Here is a 23944-nt window from a genome sequence, read left to right as displayed (position 1 = left end):
TGATGAAAGGTTATTAAGTTATTTTTTTGGCATATAATTCAGAAGTTTAGAGAATTAGTGGCACTGTCAAAACAAAAATCCAACTGCTTATTTATGCAGACAAGCTGTCTCAGCACTAGCATTTACAAAGATAAAAACTGGGGAGAGATTAATGCTGAACTTTGTCTCATTCTAGCAATAAATAATATTCATTAGTAGATCCATGAACTAGTTGTGGAAAAAAATACATCTTGTTTGGAGAGGAATTTTTAATAAATTATTGCTCTTGCTTAATAAGCATAAAATTTGTAATATATTTTTGCTCTGTTGATCCACTGTGTTTGAATAGCTATGATAATTCCAATCAGGAGATTAATTTTTTTTTTTTAAGTTTTTTTTTTGCCTTTTCTAGGACTGATCCCACAGCATATGAAGTTCTCAGGCTAGGGGTCCAATCGGAGCTGTAGCCGCTGGCCTACACCACAGCCACAGTAACGCCAGATCCGAACCACATCTGTGACCTACACCACAGCTCATGGCAATGCCGGATTGTTAACCCACTGAGTGAAGCCAGGGACTGAACCCATAACCTCATGGTTCCTAGTTGGATTCGTTAACCACTGCCCCACGATAGGAACTCCTATTTTTGATTTTTAAATAAAGACTTATGTTCTCAGGAAATCATTAAACTCTTTAAAACTTAAATGTGTATATTTTCATGGCAGAGAAACATGATACAGTAATAAAAAAAAAACACTCAAGAATGAAGTTACATTACATGAACATAAAATTGTGAGGGGGAAGTGGAATGGAAATAGACATGCAGGAAAAAAAAGAACAATATAAAATTTCTGTTACAAATTCCTATTTTTAAGGTTTGTATATTTTTTTGTATTTTTTTAAAATGGTGGATATCAAGTTACTTATAGCACCCAAGATTCCACTGGATAGTCAAAAAGAGTAGTGAAACAGATATATAATATATATATATATTTTGGGCACACCTATAGCATGTGGACGTTACCAGGCCAGGGATGAAATTTGTGCCACTGCAGCTACTTGAGCCACTGCGGTGACAATGCTGGATCCTTACCTTATTGAGCCACCAGGGAACTCCTTTTTTTGTTGGGGGGAGGGCATTTAAATTTAAAACATTTTTTAACTGGTTTTTTTTTTGTATTAAGGTATAGTCGATTTACAGTGTTGTGCCAATTTCTGCTATACAGCAAAGTGACTCAGTCATATATATATATATATATATATATATATATATATATATATATATATATATGTATGTATGTATTCCCTTTCTTATATTATCTTCCATCATGGTCTATCCCAAGAGACTGGATATAGTTCCCTGTGCTGTACGGTAGGACCTCATTATTTATCCATTCTAAATGGAATAGTTTGCATCTGTTAACCCCAAATTCCCAGTCCATCCCTCTTCCCCCACCTCCCCCTTGGCAACCATCTCTCTGTCTGTGAGTGAAAAAACAATTAAATTTTTAAATGTCAGCTTTCTAATATGTGGGAAATTATACACTTGGCAACTACTTAAACTTATGAACAATTCATTCCTCTAGTTGAAAATATACAATTATTTTGTGCGCTCCGTGAGCAAATCTCACTGGTCCGCAGCATGTTGGATGCTCTGCTGATGAAATACATGCATTTATAGACTTTCCCATCGGATGTAACTGAAGGTATTGCCTTCATTCAATAGGACGGTCTGACGCCGCTGCACTGTGGAGCCAGGAGTGGTCATGAGCAGGTGGTGGAAATGCTGCTTGATCGAGCTGCCCCCATTCTCTCAAAAACCAAGGTAAGTTCTTCCCAGGTGTTTGGGTATCACATTGGATTTAGTTTTAAATCCCTTGACTGATGCTTAACCCAGCCTTTGAATTACAAAGAAAATGCCGTAGTTTGAATTTAGCAATTAGAGTGGCTTTATACACCCAGGCTTTGGAGATCTTCAGAATTAAGTTTGGATTTATGACACCTTTAGGTGGGAACACACTTGACTATATTGGTGTGTGTATGTGTGTGTGTGTTGCTTTTGGTTTTCTTTTGTTTTGTGCCAGGAACACTTACTGCTTGTTTTGTTCTGTTTTGTTTAGTATGCATAAATCTTTCTTTTAAAACAAATTTTTATTAGTTGATTTACAATGTTCTATCAATTTCTGCTGTACAGCAAAGTGACCCAGTCATACGTATGTATATATATGTATATATATGAGATACACATTTTTTTCTCATATTATCTTCTCTAAAGGAACACTTACTGCTTGATCGTATTCTGTGAAATATTCATAGCTCAGTAATGATGGTTTGTTGGGGAAAGAAAGACTACAAGATCTTCAGTCTAAAATCTGGGTGCTCTCTCCAGCCCATCAGTGTATTTCTCGAGAGTTCACAGACTGTTACAAAGGCCACGATATCATTTAACTGATAAAGACAGAAAACTTTAGAAGGATTATACTTTCTTTGGGCCTTTGGAAAAATTGACATGTCCGAAAAGAACATACGATGATTGCCTGAAAAAAAGTGATGTTTCAGAATTCCTGCTGTGGCACAGTGAGTTAAGAATCTGATTATGGCAGTGAGGGTTGCTGCAGAGTCATGGGTTTGATCTCCAGCCTGGAGCAGTGTGTTAAAGGATCTGGTGTTGCATTTTATCTTTTTATCAAAGCAATATAGACACAGTTAAAAAGCAAATCATTGTCTCATCTTTCTTCTCCTGTTGTTCATCTCATTATCTACTTGGCTTTTTTTTCCCCTGAGAAATTGCCTTGATTTTTTTTTTCTTTAGTGCTTTTAGTATGCAAGAACATTTGCTTGTCCTCTGAGAACTTCTTTATGTAAAGCATCTAGTTCTTGTTTTATGGATGCAATACATTCTGTGGCCTTTCTGAGAACATTCAGGATGACTTTTCTTTAAATTCTTTCTGCCTCTCATCTGACCCTAACCCCTTAGATTTCCTTTTTTTCTCTTTGTTGGTGTTGGCTTTCTCTTTCCTGATGAGGGTTTCCCACTGTTAAGTGCCAGGCACTCACAGTAGGGTGGAAGAGTGTGGCCAGGGCTCCTCTCAAGTGTACAGCAAAGTGACCCAGTCATGCATATGTCTATACACACACACACACACACACACACACACACACATTCTTTTTCTCATATTATCTTCTATCAAGGAACAAGGGCAAGATATCATTTAACTGATAAAGACGGAAAGGTGGTGGTAGGTCAGAGAAGGTCCCTCATTTCGGGATAAGTTGCCCTTTTCTCTGGGAAGTTCAGTTTTTAAGGGAATGAATCCTCTAACCTTTTGCACTGGACACCTGGGTGAATGCATTCAAAGTAAGAAAAAGGAACTAGATGTGTCATTCTCCCAGTCCTCCCTGCATACGTTAATCCTAGCAATGATGACAATATTTACATAGCGATGTTCCAAGTGCTTTCATATATGAACCCATTTAATCCTGACAATAACTCTATGAGGTACTAATTTTACTATTACACCCTTTGTATAGATGAGGAAACTGAGACCCAAAGAGATAAAGTACCTTTCTGGAGATGTGTCAGCTAGTGGCAGAACAAGGATTTGAACCCAGGCAGTCTAACTCTGGAGACCACACTCTTTTAACACCTAAACTCTCTTTCTTTCTTCTGTGAGCGTCTGTTCTCAGTCCAGAGACTGACCACTGCCCTCTGCTCTCCCCTGGCCCCTGCATCCAAAATCTCTCTCTGGAGATTAAATTCCAGGTTTCCTACAAGGTACAAGGGGGCAGTCATCTGGCTTTGCTGTGTTGGAAGAGCCTGGAGACTGACAACTCCATAGGCAGGCAAATCAATCCTGCTTTTTGCCCCAAGCCTCATCTTTATAGTCCAGGTTAGTATGTTTCCATATCATCCACCTTATGGACATTTGAGAGGTAAATCCATTGTCTTTATTATACCTGATGGTATATTGGAGCCAGATTGTTGAGCCTATTGTGTACATCTCTTCCCAATTCCATATTCAGTAGCACCATTTTGATAGCTTGAAATCAGTTATAGCATAGGAATCTTTACATCATGGTAATTGGCAAATCTACATATCAGGGCTTTTCTTTTTCAACATTTAGCAGTAGGCACTGATTTATCAATACCCCTCAACAGGCACTTAGATTTCAGCCTTCTCTCTTCTGCTGGATGAGCTAACACACTTAAAAGCTCTTTTCATGTTCCTAAGTTTGTAGATGTCACACATGTGTTTTCGTTTCCTGTCTTGCACATGTGAGCCCGTGGGTGTACATGCACGCATACATGCACGCCTTGTGAATTTTTCCTTTTAAATTCTGTTCATGCTTTTGAGTGGAGTTGGTGAAAGAATGGATGAACACGGATGTCACATCTACCATGTTTATCCAGAAGCTCCCCACCAGTGCCCTGAGATATGTCCTTACCAGAATCTGACCACTGCTCTGCTTCATCTCTCATTCTGTCCCTTGCCATCTTGCAGCCAATCAGCCTCCTTTCACGTCCTAGAATACACCAAGTTTTTTCTCATTTCCTGTTCCCCCAGACTGAGTTTTCTCCATTTGTCCCAGATCTCTACAGTTTTCACACATTTCCCAACTCAAATGTTTTCTCAGACAGGCCTTCTTACTTTCTTTCCTTGTTTGCTGCCCCTTCAGTGCAATGAAAAAAAAGAGCTTTGCCTTATACAGTGCAGATCCTGGCACATAGGAGACCCTCCCTGAATAGTCATTGAATGACTATTAAGGGAATGAATGCATTCCTAATTTTAATTCCTCATGACTTTCCTCTTTCTGAGTTTAAAAAACCCTTCATACTGGATCCATAGTTTCAGCTTGATAAAGATGCTGTATGTGATAAGACCCCTCCTCAAGAATGTATGACCTTTACTTTCTTTTTTTAATTATTTTTATTAAAGTATAGTTGGTTTATAATGTGTCAATTTTTACTTTTTCCTTGTCCTTCCCTAATGACCTATAAGTTCCCCACTCATATATGGTTGTTCTATGTTTCCTTAGAGAATTTCCTTCATTTATTGTCACTGCTTCCCATCTCTACTCTCCACTAAGTCATTTGTTCTCTCAGATTTTGTTGCTTTGTTTACTTCGTATTTTCTCCCAATAATGTATCCAAACATAAAGCAGACGAATGTTTTGGCAGGAAATAAATGAGTGCATATGCTTGTGGGTGGGAGAATCTCAAATGAGACTGTCCTCATCCTTTGTTGCACCTTCCTTTCTACTTTGGTTCACAAGGTTTGAGTGGAATTTTTTAGGCAGAAATATCCTGATTGACTGACAGTATATGAGGGCTTTACATTTACATAAATATTTATGGAGCTCTTTCTATTTATGCATGGATCTCAGCTCTTTGCTGGGGCAATTTGGGGAAAGTAGAACCCATGAACTTTTTGCTTTCAAGTAACACAGATAGTTGAAATACTTGACATGGTGCGTGAGTGATGCCATGACAGCAGTTAAAGGAAGGCTTGTTTTTGTTTTTGTTTTTTCCTTATCTTGAAGTCCTGTTTTATGTCATTCATGAATAAATTAGGAGAATTTAACTTGGCCCAGAAGATTCAGAAATACCGAGTTTGTCCATGCATTTTTTTCTTTTTACAGCTGCATCTACAGAATATGGAAGTTCCTGGGCTAGGGGTCGAATTAGAGCTGCAGCTACAGGCCTATGCCACAGCCACAACAACACCAGATCTGAGCCACATCTGTGACCTATGCCATAGCCTATGGCAATGTGGGATTCTTAAGCCACTGAGCAAGGCCAGGGAACGAACCTGCATCCTTACAGATACTATGTCAGGTTCTTAACCTGCTGAGCCACTATGGGAACTCCCATTAGTGTATATTTAATAAATCATTATTTTGAAAGTTCGCTGATGACAGTTCTTTCGGAAACTGAATTTTCACTCCCCCCACCTCAAGCATAGGTTAAACTAGTTTACAGTAATTAATAGAGCCTCTCTTGATAATTGGATTCTCTAGGAACTCCCCAGATTTCTCCATGTTGCCTCCACATTGAAAGGGTACCTGAAGGGACTGACATCTTCCTACCTTGTTTTTGCCTTCCTTAGGAAACGTGTGTTGAATGCTAAATGTTACTCTAGCCTTTTTAAAGGTTTTATTTAACCTTTGGCCCCACTGATGCTCTCAAAATGATTGTTTTACTTATTCTTACTGCATTTGATGACCTGTCACCGAGCCCAGTTGACTTTAACTGAGACCAGCCTTAGTTGAGTTCATCAAAGCCTTGCCTTTCCTCATCATAGACACATGGGGGCACTAGATTGATAGAAAAGGGAAAAGTTTTCCTTTCTACTGTGATAGATGATGAAATGTGTTATATTAAGAACTTTTTAAAAAGTGATCAATAGAGTATTCAATTCCAAGTGGTGGTAACACGGACAAGATAAAAACCAGTCTAGTGAACACCCATCTGTTGCCGCCTTTATTTTATCCTTTCAGTCTTAAATATTAAGAATTCCAGTTTATTGGGAATATAGTAAATAATGGACCTTAGTGCACTTCGCGGTCTTTTTAAATCAAAGAAAGAAGTTGTCTTTGAAATTTTGTTTTCCATTGATAGAAGAAGTGGGAAGACGAGTTTGAAAAGTAGCCATAGATGGAAACACTTGTCACAAAACCTTTTCAAAAGATGGAGTCCCCTAATAGCTTGGTGGGTTAAGGACTAGGCATTGCTACTGCTGTGGCACAGGTTGGATCCCTGACCTGGGAACTTCCACATTCTGTGAGCATGGCCAGAAAAGGGAAAGAAAAAAAAAGGTATTTTCATGTTGAAAATCTAGGGTTTTCTTACATTCATATTTGTACCATGTTGTATGGCACATCCGTGTTTGGAAGGTAAAACAATAAACTCTGTTTTTCTTCTGGTTTCCAGAATGGATTGTCTCCACTGCACATGGCTACACAAGGGGATCATTTAAACTGCGTCCAGCTTCTCCTCCAGCATAACGTGCCTGTGGATGACGTCACCAATGACTACCTGACCGCCCTACACGTGGCTGCCCACTGTGGCCATTACAAAGTCGCCAAGGTTCTCTTGGACAAAAAAGCTAACCCCAATGCCAAAGCCCTGGTGAGTGGCTCAACTAACAAGTCCAGCCTATGTCATCTTGCTGACCACAGGCTACCTACTGTTGCATGGGAAGGGATTCCTTTTCAGGAGGTGAACGCAGAAAATCTAGTTCAGTAAAGTGTCCTTCTGGTCAACCTTCAAATAGCCTTTAGGGAAATAGCGTGGCTGGTGAGGCTAAATCATTAACCATAATGTCACGCTCCTGATTTTCTTATGTAAATGAAGCCCAAAGACTGTTCAAGTATAAAACTATGGAGGCAGTCACCTTATCTTCTGGTAGGTAAATCTATCACTCTGTGAATTAAAAGTTTTTTCTGAGATCTAAAAATATGAGGCAAAATAACCAAAAATCTTTATCTTGAACGTGAGAGGTCTAGGAATTTGTGAGCTGAAATTTGATGGTACATTAACCATGTAAGTTAAGGAAATAGTACCTGTCCTCTCTTTTTCCTTATAATACAAAGTTGGGTCTGGTGTGTAGTCTTTTTTTTTTTTTTTTAACAGCCACGCATGCAGCATATAGAAGTTTCCAGGCTAGGGGTCAAATCTGAGCTGCTGTGACAGGCCTATGCCACAGCCACATCAGATCCGATAGTTTGTAGTCTTAATTCCTACAATGAGTTGCTGTTTTAATCCTCAGCTGTACTACATAGTTTGATTTTCATAATGAGATGGTGTTTGTTGTCTTTAGAAAAATAAATGGCTGCAATTTAGTGGGCTCTTTGGATTCAGTTCAGTATAAGCACCCACGTAAACATAGGTTTACATGGAAAATAATATGTCCCCAAGTGCTAGGGAAAATGTGTGTGTGTTTACTAACGATTTGGCAGTATAGGCTGTCATGTGGTCAAGCCTTTTAGGAAGGGTCTCTGCTCCCCTGCAGCTGATGGGGTCACCCTAGCAGCATGGGTCCCCAGTGCCCTTGGGGCTCCGGGGGCTCTGAGAATTGGAGTGGGAAGGAGAGGGAGGGCAGAGAGGAGCAATGAAGACCCTAGGAAGCTTCCACTGAAATTCTAAAAGCTTTTCCCAGAGTAGCATTTCAAGAGCTGTTGATCAGCCCGGAATATCAGACATAGATTGAATCCTGACTTGAAAGGAGGAAAAGAAATGAACAGTCATGACTCATTTTTCCATGCAAGAAAGAAAACAGGGTGTGGGCTGTCAACTTCATTTCCCGCTGACTCTGAAAATTTCACAACCTTAGAAGGTCATGGAGGTTGTATGTAGCCGGTCATCTGGAATGGACTATGGCCTGGCAAATGGTCTCAAAACAGCCACAGAAGAACCTGCAGTAACTTTGACCTAAGCTTTCATAGTGGACTCTGTTGTTCTATAGTTGTCCATGGCAACTCAAATAGGCTCCATGGTCTCAGCAGGCAATCCAATTTGGTAGATAATTTGTTTAAAAGCAAATTCTTTTATTGGGTGAAATATTCAACCCAATAATCCAAATAGCGTTGAGTTATTTAACTTTCTGTTTCCTTGACATAAGCAACTACTTCACACTTAGAAAAAAAAAAATCTTTTTTTTTTTTTTTTTTTTAGGGTTGCACCTATGGCATATGGAGCTTCCCAGGCTAAGGATTGAATCAGAGCTGTAGCTGCTGGCCTACACCACAGTCACAGCAACATGAGATCCGAGCCATGTCTGTGACCTACACCACAGCTCATGGCAATGCTGGATCCTTAACCCACTGAACAGGGCCAGGGATCAAACCTGCATCCTCATGGATGCTAGTCAGATTCATTTCCACTGAGCCACGATGGGAACGCCTAGAAAAAATCTTAACTGTCAATCTTTTTTTTTTTTTCTTCTTTCTTTTTAGGGCCACACTATCGGCACATGAAAGTTCCCAGGCTAGGGGTCGAATTGGAGCTGCAGCTGCCGGCCAACACCACGGCCACAGCAAAGCGAGATCCCCAACCCAAAAGAGGATAGAGGAAAGAGGCCAGGGATCGAACCACATTCTCATGGATAATAGTCAGATTTGTTTCCACTGCACCACAATGGGAACTCCTTTAGTGTCCATCTTAAGAAGTTAATCGTAACACTTGGAAGAAATCACAGTATTTAAGCTCTGATTGAATAGTTGTCCTAAAATGCAGCAGAGAAGTCAGAATAGGCATTGGTGAAGTTTTGGCGATGAGAGCAAAAGTTTGGCCCAGCTGTTTTTAGTCTGTGTTTGAAAGGAACTAGAGGAAGGACCAATTATTTCAAAGTGAATTCCAGAATAAAATAGTCTAAGAAAATGCACGGCCATTTTACTTTAGCTACCAGGAGATTGTCACCAACGTTTGCCTCCTGTTTGTGATTAGCAGGGCACCTTGGGTTCCTGGGAGCAGGTAAGCCATCTCTGCTTCCAAACAAGAATCAACATTTGGTTTAAATCCTCGTCGTTTCTGCTCATTTCCAGTTCTTGGCCGAACGTTACTTTAGCAAATCGATTTTACTGTGTCCAGTGGAAGAGGATCTCGGTGGAATGTAATGGAACCCGCATATCTTTTTCTCTTGCAGAATGGCTTTACCCCTCTTCATATCGCCTGCAAGAAAAACCGAATTAAAGTCATGGAACTCCTACTGAAACACGGTGCATCCATCCAAGCCGTAACCGAGGTGAGAAGTGGAGGGTTTCTGAGGTTCCCCATGTGCTGGGAAGACAGCCTCACCAGCCACAAACTGACAAACTAGTTTTGCTGTCTGTGGTTGTCAGACTACTTTCTGAACCCTTCACCTAAGGGGCCACCTGTCCTAAGGAGGGCAGATAAGTCGGGGCGAGAGAGCGCAAACACATCTCCTTGTGACTAGAAGTATAACCCAGACCTGTATGCCATGATCAAGGGATAGTTTATGTGAGAAAAAGCGTAATTTTTATGAAATCCTGTAATGCAGTGCTTCTCAAATCCTGTAATGCTGTATTTGGGAGTGGCATTTGGCCATATCTGAAAGTATTTCTAGTTGCACAACTGAATGGTGCTACTGGCATCTAGTGGACGGAGGCCAGAGATGCTACTGACCATTTTATGGTGTGCAGCCCAGCCTCCCACAACTGACTCAAAAGGTCACACATGCCAGTTAAGAAACTCTACGTAACATAACCTCCATGTGTTTGTGAAGTGGGGACTGTGCTGGGGAAAAGCCCAGAATTAAGGCAACACGGGGTTGCCCAGGTTAGTAAAGGACTAGCTGTGGGTTTCTTTTGTGCACACTGACAGGGAACTCAGCAAAGTGATCCACTGGGATCAGGGCTGAGCTGGTACCACAGCAAACCGAGCCTGGCATCCACCCTCCACACTCACCCCTCCCCCACCCACCCCCAAAACCCCTGGTCCCGGTGGACTCTAATCATTGGCTCTTCCCCAGACTGGACTCCCTTTTTGGTCACTCCATGTCTCTGCACCCTTCATGTGTCACACCACCTTTCTGGCCTGGTTCTGCATGACTTTTGGGACCACATCTGGGGCCACCTTCTCCAGGAATTCTCCCTAACCCTTGTCCTGGTTCAGGAGCTTCTCTGAGGAACCATCACCTCATTCTGTGCATATTTCCCTTAAGCTCCTGTCCAGCCAGCTTGCTTGTGACCCAGCCGTTCCCCCTGCTCTCCCAGAAGAAATCACAGGCTCTATCAAGGCAGGCCCAGGTCTTATTGGTCTTAATATACCCACAACCCAGTAGATCCCACAACAGATCATTCGGTAAAGATTTGTTGACTGTATCCATAAAGACTATAGGATTTAAAGCAAATATAAGCACTAAGCTCTAGTCTAATCTTTGTTGATTGCTTTGCCTCAATTTCTTACCTGAAAATGAAATATTTGCTGTGACTTCTAACACTTATAACATTGAAATACTAAATGATGGAATTACTAATACTGATTCCCTCTTTTAGGAGTCTTCTGGCTTCATAGTAGGCACCCAGTTATTCCTTTTCTGGTTTTTTGGTGGTGGTGGTGGTGGTGGTGGTGTTTTTTGGTGTTTTTTTTGTTTGTTTTTGTTTTTTGCTTTTTATAGCCCTATCCACAGCATATGGAGGTTCCCAGGCTAGGGGTACAATTAGAGCCAGACCTGCCAGCCTACACAACAGCACACAGCAGTGCAGGAGCCAAGCCGTGTCTGCAACCTATACCACAGCTCATGGCAACACCAGAACCTTAATCCACTGAGCGAGGCCAGAGATCAAATCCACAATCTCATGGTTCCTAGTCAGATTCACTTCTGCTGTACCACAATGGGAACTCCCACCCAGTTATTCTCAATGTAAAATAATAAATTTACTCTTCATGCACAGCAACCCTTTTTTAAAGACCAGAATGGGCTCTGAAATAAAAGGAGATTTCTGAGTGGTGTCTCAATACAGGTGCAGAGATGCCTCCTGTGACAAGAAGGTTCCACTGCCAGCTCTGTGCTCCCTGAGAGCTTGGAAAGGCGGTGCAGACCACGTCCCGCCCACGCCCCCTGCTGATGGGAAAAGGCATCAAATTAGAACACAGTTCTTTTCCCTCTTTCCCACAGTTCCCACCAGTTGAAGTCTGAGCAACCAGATCTGTCTCACTTTCATTGTATTTAAATTCTTTTCACAAATTTTTCAACATAACTAAAATTGTTGTCGGAATTAGTTATCTCCTTTGCTCTTAGCTTTTTCTAGCCCTATTAATTTTTTTCCCCAAATTATGGTGTTCAGGGTATAGGTGGAATTCAATTTTTAAAATGGAATCATTTTATATAAGAAGCACCAGTGTTTGAGGGGGCGGTGTGTAAGCTTTTGAAGTACACATAAAAATTAGGGTCTAGTCTAGTGACCACTGTTCAAGTTGCCTTAATTATCATAATCTATAATCCTCATCAAGTTAAAAATTTACATGATTGGGACCATTAATGCTGATCTGCTCATTTATTAGAGGGATGGCTTTGTGTTCCTGCCCTGCTCTTTCATGTGTAGTATAATCAGTTATTCTGAGTGCATGGGAGTCCTTATTAAAGGCCAGAATAGGGTCTGAAATAAAGGTGACCTTTTACTCTTGTGTATGTAATCACACACATGTCCCCCCTCCATACATATGTGCACATGCACACACAAATACACACACACACACACAGTTGTAGGGATAAGGAAGACTTAGTAGCAAAAGGAAAAAACCTTCAAGTTGTTTCTCTCTAAATTGTTTTTATAGAGCTATATTAAATGTGTAAAATAGAAGGCCCCATTGTGGCTCAGCAGTAACGAACCAGACTAATATCCATGAGGGCTCAGGTTTGATCCCTGGCCTCACTTAGTGGGTTAAGGATTCAGCATTGCCATGAGCCATGGTGTAGGTCACAGACGTGGCTCTGGCATTGCTGTGGCTGTGGCATAGGCTGGCAGCTGCAGCTCCAATTCAACCCCTAGGCTGGGAACCTCCAAATGCCATGGGTGCAGCCCTAAAAAGACAAAAGAGAAGGGAAGAGAAAAGAAAAATAAAATAGTTGAAGTAAGCCTTTCTTCTTTAATGGTTATGACATAGGCCTTTCATAATCACAGAACTTGCTTTAGGGAAATGATGATTATTGATACCTTACAGAATCCATGATGGAGGGGTGATGTCTTGATGTTTTCTGATCTGATTGGTAAACTGGTCATCTTAACATGGATGGAGGGATGGATGGATAGATGGGTAGATGGCAGGTAGACAAACCTTTTTTATGATTGGTCAACAAACTGACACTTCCCTCTTTTCCCCCAGTCGGGCCTTACTCCAATCCATGTTGCTGCCTTCATGGGACATGTAAATATTGTGTCACAACTGATGCATCATGGAGCCTCACCAAACACCACTAACGTGGTAAGTACCTTTTTAACAAAGTACGTCCAGTTGTGTGCATTTAAGAAACAGGCAAAGATTGCTCTCAATCTACTTATTTTTTGTTGTAAATACATTAGTCACCATTTAACTTGACTACTTAAAAGGACAGAATTTGAAAATATCTGTGGTTTCCTTTAATTCAAAGGCAAGATCCATTCAATCACTAGCTGGTCACAAACTGCTAAGACTTAAGGACTGTGCATATTACTAGTGAATATTACGCTTTAAAAAAGTAAAGCTTTGTGGAGGGAGAGAATTTTTTTTTTCAATAGAAGCATTAAGAAATGTTGCATGTTGAGAAGGTGGTTCCAAAACTATCGTTATTGTGATTGCAAGTAACTTCCAAGTAATTTATCTTAATTTAATGTATTGGATGGTGTTATAGCAAACCTATGACTCAGTTCATCATTGGATGATATTGTTAATTTCCCACACTAAGCATTGTTCTGCAGAACTGTAAGATTCCTTTCATACTAAATGTCAGAGGAGTAATTTATCACCCTAGATCTGTATGTGGCATTTGACATTATTTTCAGGATTTTAAGTTTAACATCATCATAATATTAGTACCCCAGACCCCAAGTGTGACAACACTAGTCAACTCATGAGCACCAAAGAGGTGAAATAAAACGAGCAATGTTCTGCACAGAAAAGGCAAGCTATAAGGTCCTGCACCCTTACCCTGAGGGAGGCCACCCAGAAAGGCTCTATGTCTTCTAGCAGCTGGAATCAGCACACCCATAAGTCAGAAACAGACCAGCTCTCAGCTGAATGCAAGCTCTCCTGGTACTCATGCCAGGGGGGGAATGTTTTAATTTGCAAAGAGAACACTAGGTAACAGGATTGCTTACCTCCTCAATGCCTTTCCAGTAAATACAGCAGCATGTTTCCTGCAAAATGTGTCTCTGCATATCCTTCCACAGAGGTGGATGTCCTATAAAGCAAAGTAAAATTTATAAAAGGAATTTAAAGGTGGATTTCCCTTTTGCAAGAAAATATATTTGATTTTTATTACTTTTGTACATTTCGCTCTATCCCGGTTTTCTATGTTGCTTTTGTTTTTATTATTATTATTAAATAACTGAAGAAATCATCTGAATTAAAGTCTATTTGGTGAAAAGGGGCAGGTGTGGCGGTAGGGAAACCACTGGCAGAGAAAATCACCATTGGGGTAATGTCCCAAGGCCAGGATGATGACCTGATGAGATAAAGCAGGGAATAAACCAAGGATAAAGCAAACCAAGGCAGGCAAGGATAAAGCAAACCAAAGGCAGGCAAGCAGAATCTGGTCCTTGGGTGTGTTTGTGTTGCCCGCATAGCATTTTTGGTTTTGTTTGGTTTTCAATTCTGATTTTTTTTTTTTTGACCAACATTCAAGAAGTGTACACAGATAGATATCCAGACTGCCGCTATTTCGAAGTTGGAAGGTGTGGCAGGATATGGCTGGCATCCCACAGAGTTCCTACCACAACCTGCCCATGCCAGGGGGCCGAGCCTCCTTGGGCAGGACAGGGGCTGGCCTCTTTCCACAAGGCCTCCCCACCTGCCCTCTTCACTCATCTGCTTTCCTGCTTTGGCCCAGCAGCATTTGCCTTTCAACCCCCTATGAGGCCACATTGTAGCTGATTAAACAGGTTCCCTGAGCTTATGCTGAAGTTTTCTGTCGTGGACCAGGTTCCTGGGAAATGCATGTGTATTTCACATGCTATCTTTCCAATTTTCAATAAAGAGGTGCTTGGGACTACTTTTTATTTTTTTAAAAAAATCCTACATCATAAACTTTTTTTCCTTTTTATGGCTACACCTGCGGCATATGGAAATTCCCAGGCTAGGGGTCGAAACAGAGCTGCAGCTGCTGATCTACACCACAGCCACAGCAACACTGGGATCTGAGCTGCATTTGTGACCTACATCATGCTTTGTGGCAATGCCAGATCCTTAACCCACTGAGCTAGGCCAGGGATTGAACCCACATTCTAATGGAGACATCATAGGCTCCTTAACCCAGTGAGAGTGGGAACTCCCTACATCATAAACTTCAGGCAAATAAAACATGCCATGCTTCAGAGTTCCCTGGTGGCTCAGAGGGCTAAGGACTCTATGTTGTCACTGCTTTGGTTCTGGTTATAGCTGTGGCTGAGGTTGATCCCTGGCCCAGGAGCTTATACATGCTGTGGCATGGCCAAAACATGTATATATACATATATACCACTCTTCCTCAGAGTTGCCATTAACTTACTGTGGCTCCTGTTCCCCAGAGAGGAGAGACAGCGCTGCACATGGCGGCTCGGTCCGGCCAAGCCGAAGTCGTGCGGTATCTGGTGCAAGACGGAGCTCAGGTGGAAGCTAAAGCTAAGGTATGTGCCATGCGTGAAAGCGTTTCCAAGAGAGAAAATGATGTTCATAAAACCTTTAACCCTAGGCATGTTCTCTCCCAGGGAGAGTCTTTAAAGCAGTGAACCCCCACCAGTGACAAAAATCTCCACCCAAGTAGCTCTGAAAACCTCCACTCCTTGCACATGTATCTGCTCAATTCCTCAACACAGTTTAGTGGAACAAGAACTTTGTGCCAGAGAGAACTTCGTGTACTTGGCACACTGCTGGCCCCTAACAGCTGAGGAACCCAACCTAGACTTGGCCCAAAGTTGTCTGCACTCTGTGGAGAGGGCTCATCACAAAGCTTCCAGAACAAGCACAATTTGGAAGCATAATTGAGTTCTTTTGGTTGACTTAGATTTCAGCTGTCACAGCCCCAGGAGGAAAAAGGGGAGTCCTCTGGTGGTGCAGTGGGTCAAGAATCTGGCATTGTCACTTGAGTGGCTCAGATCACTGCTATGGTGCAGGTTTGACCCCTGGTCCGGGAACTTCCCCATGCTTTGGGTGTGGCCAAAAAATAAAACAACCCCCCCCCCAAAAAAAAAGAAAAAGAAAAGAAAAAAAAAGAAGGTTTAACTTTTCCCCATAAGCTGCGAAACCATAAACCCCAAGACTTGGTCAGAGGTGTTCACAGAACATGGAATATAGAAGAACATCAGGGCTGAGTATGAATGCGACATTCTCTGCCTGGTGTTTACCCTCCAGAAGAAACTTGCTCATCTGTCACTCTCTTGACAAGTAGTTGGTCTTGTTGTCAAGGTGGCAGTTTAGGTCAGGAATCATGAATAGATATGTAAGTACCTCCACCAGTTAATGTTAGCCCTTCAATATAGAAATGTACATTTATTTGCCATTTATTTACACACTCTGCAGTTTCCAGTTTAGAGCTAAAAGGAGATAAAATAGAGGCATTTGTGAAGCACTTTGAGTACAGAAGATTTCTAGGCTTTTATAATCCCCCCCTCAATGTATTCACCTCTCCTACCCATTTCTAATTTGACCATAATTGGTTTTTATCAACTTCTATCTAGTCTCTCCAAGGCTTTTAACTTGGTCTTCTTAGGGAAAAATAAAGCCTTTCATACTCATATTTTTACCTGTTAATGTATTATGTAATTGTATAATTAATTAGTGTAAATATAGTACAAACCAGCAAAGTAACTAGTATGAACATAGTAATGTGGAAACAGACACATCTAGATCTTCGTAAGCATAAAATCCGCAGGTGGGTATAAAGATGGTGACCTTCTAGGCACAGACCATAAACCTTGGCTGTCCAGTGTTTGTGGTGGCCAGTTGGTAGATTTTACAGAGGGCCTGCAAACAAAGGTCCCTTATCTGTAGAGGGCCTGATCTAAGTATTTCAGACTTCTCAAGATGCACAGTCCCTGTCACAGCTGCTCACCTTTGTCATTATAGACTGAAAACAGTGACAGACAGTACATCATTTAATACATCAGCAAATGGACATGACTGTGTTCCAATAAAACTTTATTTATAAAAACATGTAGCAGCTGGAGTTCCCGTTGTGGCTCAGTGGTTAACGAATCCACCTAGGAACCATGAGGTTGCAGGTTAGATTGATCCCTGGCCTTGCTCAGTGGGTTAAGGATCCGGCATTGCCGTGAGCTGTGGTGTAGGTCGCAGACGCAGCTCAGATCCCACATTGCTGTGGCTCTGGCGTAGGCTGGTGGCTACGGCTCCAATTAGACCCCTAGCTTAGGAACTTCCATGTGCCGTGGGAGAGGCCCTAGAAAAGGCAAAGAGACAAAAAAAAGAAAAGAAAGAAAAAAAGAATAAAACCATGTAGCAGCTGGATTTTTGCTTCCCTGGATTTTACTGTTCTGATCCCTGATCTAAAGGATGTGGGTTAATCCACTAATCAGTTAAGAGAGGCTGTACTCTCCCATGACAAGAAACCTCACATTTATATGAATGTGGTTAGTTACATATGAAGCATTGCCTCTGGGAAACAGTTTTGCCCATGAGCTGAAATTGACCATAGGCTTTATAATTTTGTCATTAACGAGACAGTCTCTACCATTGTTAGCCCATCTTCCACAGCGGACTGCCTGGGTTTGAATCTTTGTCCACACCTTTCTGACTGTATAACTTTGGGCAAGTTAATTAACATCTCTGCTGCATTTCCTTTTTTAGCTTCCTCATATAGGAATTGAGAATGACAGCTGTCATTGATAAGATGGTTGCGATGATTAAGGAATTAATGTGGGTGGAGCACCTAGAACAGCACCTGGGGCGTGTACCCACTGGGTTAGTGTTTAACAGCGGTATTGGCAATAGCTGAGTTGTAGGAGATTATTCTGTGGCAACCATCTCTTTCTTTGTTGTTGTTGTTGTTGTTGTTGTTGTTGTTTTTGTTGTTGCTATTTCTTGGGCCGCTCCCGCAGCATATGGAGGTTCCCAGGCTAGGTGTCTAATCGGAGCTGCAGCCACCGGCCTACGCCAGAGCCACAGCAATGCGGGATCTGAGCCATGTCTGCAACCTACACCACAGCTCACGGCAATGCCAGATCCTTAACCCACTGAGCAAGGGCAGGGACCGAACCCGCAACCTCATGGTTCCTAGTCGGATTCGTTAACCACTGCGCCACGACGGGAACTCCGCAACCATCTCTTTCTATTTTCATATTCCTTTGCCTTGTGGCACCTCCCCTAACTTCTCACACTTCCTACTAGTTACTTAGACCCCCCGGCTTTGACCTTGACCCTCATCCTCCTCACCTTTCCAAAGCAGTGGCCTGGGCTCCAGCCTCCTCTCTCAACTTGCCCTATTTAAAGTATATTTCTCAAATTTTTCACATTCCAGTAGAGGGTTTCTCTCCAGAGGGCAACTTTGGGCAAATGAAGGAAAGCTGTCCCTCCATCATGGGGATAAGGCCCTAAGAATGCGGGACGTAACGACACCTTGCGTCTTTGAGCGAGCAGTAATAAGGGGCCCTCCACTCTAGGTGGATGCAGCCCATGCCAGGATGATAGCTCAGCAATCAGGGGGAGGGCTGGCTGTCAGCCCCAGTCAGCCCTCTTAGCTGAGGCTCTTCTACAGCCACCCTCTTCTGCCCCTGCCCCTGCTTTTAACTGTGGGAAGGCAGCACCAGTAAAATAATTCATCCCACATGAGTACATGAGAACTGATGGAGCTAACATATCCCTTCCTCCCAGGTATTTTATCAGGATCCAATCCCTTATCTCCCCCAAAAAGGAGTCATTAAGAGGTTAAAAAGTTGATTAAAGCATAGCAGATGGTAGTGGGGATAATTTACAGACAGAACTGCCATTCACAATCCTCATGCTAATAGGTTATTTCACAGGGTATTTAAAGTGCTTGAATTCACCGTCCCCACCTTTCTGAAACTTAAAGAAAAAAATTAATGAAGTTCTTGTTAAATTTATCTATCTATCTATCTATCTTTGGTCATGTGGAAGTTCCCAGGGCAGGGATCAAATCTATGCCCCCAGCCTAAGCCACAGCAGTGATGATGCAGGAATCCTAACCACTAGGCCACCAGGGAACTCCAATGAGGTTCTTTTTGTTTCCCCCTCTCTTTTTATAATGTTATTGAAGTATAGTTGATTTAAAATACTATAATTTCTGCTGTACAACAAAGGATTCAGTTATACCTATACACACATCCATTCTTTTTCCAATTCTTTTCCTATGTAGTTTATCACAGAATACTAGGGAGAATTCCCTGGACTATACAGCAGGTCCCCATTGGCCATCCATTCCATATACCATGGTGTGCCTATGCCAGGTTCTTTTACATATTGAATCAAAGTTCAATGTAGCCTGTGACGCCAAGCAGCTAAGTTGCCTGAATTTTTCGTAAGGACGACATTGTTTTCTGAGCTCATCAGCCTTGCATTCTTTCTACCTGGCCCTTTAGGATGACCAAACCCCACTCCACATCTCTGCTCGGTTGGGGAAAGCGGACATAGTACAACAGCTGTTGCAGCAAGGAGCATCTCCAAATGCAGCCACGACTTCGGGGTACACTCCACTCCACCTTTCAGCCCGAGAAGGGCACGAAGATGTAGCCGCATTCCTCTTGGATCATGGCGCATCTCTATCTATCACAACAAAGGTATGAAAGCCAGTCCAAGAATCCTGCTCTGTCCTCTTTGCAGTTTCTTTCAGGGGAATAGGTACAAAAGCTGTACAAATGCATCTCTCCTTGGATCCCAGGATTAACATGGTCAACAAGTCCCTAGGGTGGGGCAAGGTCATTTGTTGGGTTATGTCTTCCTTGTCTCAGGACATTATCTTCTAATGAAACCTTGTTGATATCCGGAGTCAGATATTTTTTTGCAAGTTATTTGATAGATTTGGTAGGTTTAAAAGCATAGCCACAACTTTCTCTTGCTAAGGCCAAGTATACACACTATATTATCAACGTCCAGTTGGTTAATGCTGTTGTCATGCTTTTACATCAGGAAGTGGATTTTTCTTTTCCTTGGTTCATTGTTGTTGCTGTTTTGTTGTTGTTCTTGTATTTTCTGATTTCTGGATTTTTTAAAATCTCAACTCTGAGGACTTCAATTAATAACCCACCACACAGTTGCTTTTTAAGTGCAGAATGCAAAATTTAGAGCTAGGAGTTCCCGCCATGGCGCAGTGGGTTGAGAATCCAACTGCAGCAGTTCAGGTCGATGCAGAGATGCAGATTTGATTCCCGGCCCACCACAGGTGCCATGTATGTTGCAGCTGCAGTCTGGATTCAATCCCTGGCCCAGGAACTTCCATATGCCACAGGCCACAAGTGCAGCCATTAAGAAAAAAACAGCTCACTTTATGAGTTCCTGTTGTAGTGCAGCAAATATGAGTCAACTAGTAACCATGAAGTTGCAGGTTCCATCCCTGGCCTCGCTCAGTAGGTTAAGGATCCAGCATTGCTGTGAGCTGTGATATAGGTCGAAAATGAGGCTCAGATCCTGCATTGCTGTGGAAAAGGCTGGCAGCTATAGCTCTGATTCAACCCCTAGCCTGGGAACCTCCATATGCCCTGCATGCAGCCCTAAAAAGACAAAAGGCCAAAAAAAAAAAAATTTAGAGTTCATTTTTCTTTGCTATTAAGTAAACTTAGCAAGTATGATAGCAAGATGAATTGGTCCATGGCATGTCTTAGAGAACTAGAAATTGGTGTGATACTCTCTGGATGCAGAGAAGAAGCATTAATGTGTAATCCATGCAAACGATAACTACAGTCATTACAAATACTTGGAAAACTATCAGAATAAATGATGACCACCTCAAAATTTGCTCCCTGTCCTTCCTTAGACTCTTCAGGAGAGTTGAGATGCAAGTTTCTAGATGTCATTTCACATCGAAATGGAGTAGTGGGTGATAGGGTTTGGGGTGCCCCAGCCCCTCCACCATGCCAGCTGCCCATTGGCTCTGACTGGCTCTAGGCTTATGAGGTCAAATATGTTGATGACCCACCAGTCCTGAGTCATTCTTGGGGCCTGCCCTATCAGTGCATGTTGACTGACTGTCAAAACCCAGATCCTTGTGGGAGCCGGAAGCAAGGAAGAACAGCTACCCAACTCTCAGGATTCAATTCTGCCATGATTGAATTAGCAAGATTGAACCATGAGTTATTGTTACGTTCACCCATGCTGGCTAATGGGTGAAAATCTCTGACTTCTCGCCCTAAGGACCAGCATAGACTCACAGCCCTGTGTATACATGTGGAAATAGAGGAAGGGGAAGAGAAAGGCTCCAGTCTGGTGATGTGAGATTATGGGCAGTCTAGACATTCCCTGGAATTTTCCAAGCCCTCCAAATCCAAATGGGGCCTGGGACCCTGTATAACCTATTCTTCCCATAACGCAAAATCCTAAAATGGCCCTAGAATAAGCCCCAGATACAGCTTTCCAACTTCATCCTTTTCAGATGCTTTGTTAGTCCCAGGACTAGTGTCTTCTTGTGGCTCAGTCAACAGAGAGAAAACGATTAACTATCCTGCTCGTTATTGTTGACAAGGGGACTCTTCAACTCTTATCTACCAACCATGGTCCTTAAATATAGGCTAATTGCTCTTCACCATTAGAATAATTCATCAGATTCAGGAAAGTGGTGCCTTTGTGTCATTTCTGTTATTCATTATTCTTATGTTTCTTTTTTTTTTTTTTCCAGAAAGGATTTACTCCCCTTCATGTGGCAGCAAAATATGGGAAGCTTGAAGTCGCCAATCTCCTGCTGCAGAAAAGTGCATCTCCAGATGCTGCTGGGAAGGTACGAGGTCTTGGCCAACATGTCCCAGGTCACTCGTGTGATAACAAAAAGCACTTGCTAGTATGCGCCAACAGTCACTTAAATGATAACTAAACCACATTTAAATCTCATAGGATGAAGATCACTTTCGGAAATAGGAGGTGAAAGCTGGGGTTCAAGTATTGTGGAAACTAGAATGTACATGACACTCGATGTTGTAGCCGCTCTAATCCCATCTCCTAAATCTAGGCCTTTGACACTGGTTTGACTGCTTTGACACTGGTTGTTGTTTCTGCACGTGTTTTCAGAGCGGGCTAACTCCACTGCATGTAGCTGCACATTACGATAATCAGAAAGTGGCCCTTCTGCTTCTGGACCAAGGAGCCTCGCCCCATGCTGCTGCAAAGGTACCTGTAACTCAACAGCAAGAGAAGACTGATGGGCAGCATCCATCAGTTTCCATATGTGTATTCTTCTGTAGCATCCTCCTGGTTTAGACACCACTGAAAAATCATGAAAATAGAAGCTCCTTAGTCAATTCCTGTGGTAGATGCTCAATAAATACTTTCTTGTCCATTGATAATCCCTGAAAATCCAGGACATCCTGTAGCCTGAGGAAAATCCAGGGGGCAGAAAAAGTAAAAATACTCTTTAGCCAGGTTAAAAACATAAGCACAGCCTGAGAGAGTCAGAAAGCTCTCCCTTGTCAAAGTTGTAAAAATATGTATTACATTTTCCTAGCTGTAAGATGTTGCCTTCAAGTGGTTTATGTGTGTTTAATAGAATAAGCTGGGAGGGTTTGCTTCTGTGTTATTATTATTGCTAAGTAGAATCCTTATTCTATTTTTTAAATTTTATTTTATTGAACCATAGTTGGCTTATAATGTTATGTTAATTTCTGCTGTATAGCACAGTGACTCAAGTTATACATATATATTCTTTTTTTTTTTTTGTCTTTTTAGGGCCACACCAGTGGCATATGGAGGTTCCCAGACTAGCGATCTAACTGGAGCTGTAGCTGCCAGCCTACACCAAAGCCAGAGCAACACCAGATCTGAGCCTCATCTGCAACCTAGACCTACACCACGGCTCACAGCAACACCGGATCCTTAACCCACTGAGCAAGGCCAGGGATCGAACTCAAAACCTCATGGTTCCTAGTCGGATTCGTTTCCACTACGCCACGACAGGAACTCCATATATTCTTCTTCATAATCTTTTCGTTTATAGTTTATCACAGGATATTGAATATAGTTCCCTGTGCTATACAATAGGAGAATCTTTCTTCTTATGGTTAGGTTGTTTTTAACCAGTAGACAACAGAGATTTCTGAAAAAAGAGGTGCTTAGAGTGAATGGCTTTCTTATGACTCTGGTGTTCTGATTTGAGAAGACACCAAGAGTTTATTCAAAGAGAAGTTAATACAGTACTGTTGGTTTAAGAAGCTCACTGTTGTTGAGCAGGTGGCTGTGATCAGAGAACACTGGACCACAGTTTAAATGCTGTGCAATTCTTTTCCTAAATACTGTTGGGTAAAGGAACTTTTAGTACCCCTCTGGCTTTTTTTTTTTTTTTTAAATAAATTTTATTGGAGTATAGTTGACCTACCTCTGGCTTTTTATATTTGTTTCACCCTTCCATTTGTGGGCAGCTAGAATGTTCTCCTTTCAACTTTGTATTTAAATTGAATCTGTTATATGCATAAATCAAAGAACTTGGGCTATTCTAGATGACTTTGGATACTTTCAGAGATAAAATTTTTAGGTACTTTCTCCATTTAAAGAGCAAGCAATCTTTGATTGGTATTTGTCTTCAGAACCTCTTTTTCTGTATTTCTCAATTATTTCCTGCCCTATCCGTTTCAGATTTGTACCCAGTGAGATCTACAATTCAAAATCAAGCCCCCAAACTTGCTTTTCATCTAAGAGCGGCTTTTTCCTATAATTTCTAACCCTGATGTTCTATCATAAAGCCATCCTTTGATTTCTGAAAAAACTTTTTCTTAAAAAAAAAAGCAGCCTTATTCACAGTAGCCAAAAGATAGAAGCAACTCAAGTGTTCACGGAAGGATGAAGGGATAAACAAAGTTGGGTTTATACATGCAGGGGAGTATTGTTCACTCATAAGAAGGAAGGGCTTTCTGAAACATGCTACAATATAGATGAACCTCAAAGAAACTATGCCAAGTGAAATAAGCCAGGCATACAAAAGGACAAATACTGTAAGATTTCAAATATGTAGAGACAGGAAGTAGCATGCTGGGGATTTCGCATTGTGGCACAGCAGAAAGGAATCCGACCAGTATCCACGAGGACTTGGGTTCGATCCCTGGCCTTGCTCAGTAGGTTAAGGATCCAGCATTGCTGTGAGCTGTGGTGTAGGTCACAGAT

At 41.8% G+C, this 23944-nt stretch overlaps 1 protein-coding gene across 3 annotated transcripts in view; it reads left to right on the top strand.

Moving 5' to 3' along the window:
- The window catches only part of ANK3 (ankyrin 3), a 775194-nt gene that overhangs the window by 592409 nt on the left and 158841 nt on the right, over window positions 1–23944 (top strand). For all 3 annotated transcript variants that reach the window (XM_047762801.1, XM_047762799.1, XM_047762798.1), the window contains exons 10-17: window positions 1706–1804; window positions 6911–7108; window positions 9624–9722; window positions 12827–12925; window positions 15205–15303; window positions 19228–19425; window positions 21477–21575; window positions 21863–21961. In XM_047762801.1, the coding sequence (XP_047618757.1) occupies window positions 1706–1804; window positions 6911–7108; window positions 9624–9722; window positions 12827–12925; window positions 15205–15303; window positions 19228–19425; window positions 21477–21575; window positions 21863–21961 (990 nt within the window). The remainder of the gene's footprint in view (window positions 1–1705; window positions 1805–6910; window positions 7109–9623; window positions 9723–12826; window positions 12926–15204; window positions 15304–19227; window positions 19426–21476; window positions 21576–21862; window positions 21962–23944) is intronic.

Source organism: Phacochoerus africanus, chromosome 15, assembly GCF_016906955.1.
Source record: "Phacochoerus africanus isolate WHEZ1 chromosome 15, ROS_Pafr_v1, whole genome shotgun sequence".
Taxonomy (NCBI): domain Eukaryota; kingdom Metazoa; phylum Chordata; class Mammalia; order Artiodactyla; family Suidae; genus Phacochoerus; species Phacochoerus africanus.
This window is presented reverse-complemented; position numbering and strand designations above follow the sequence as displayed.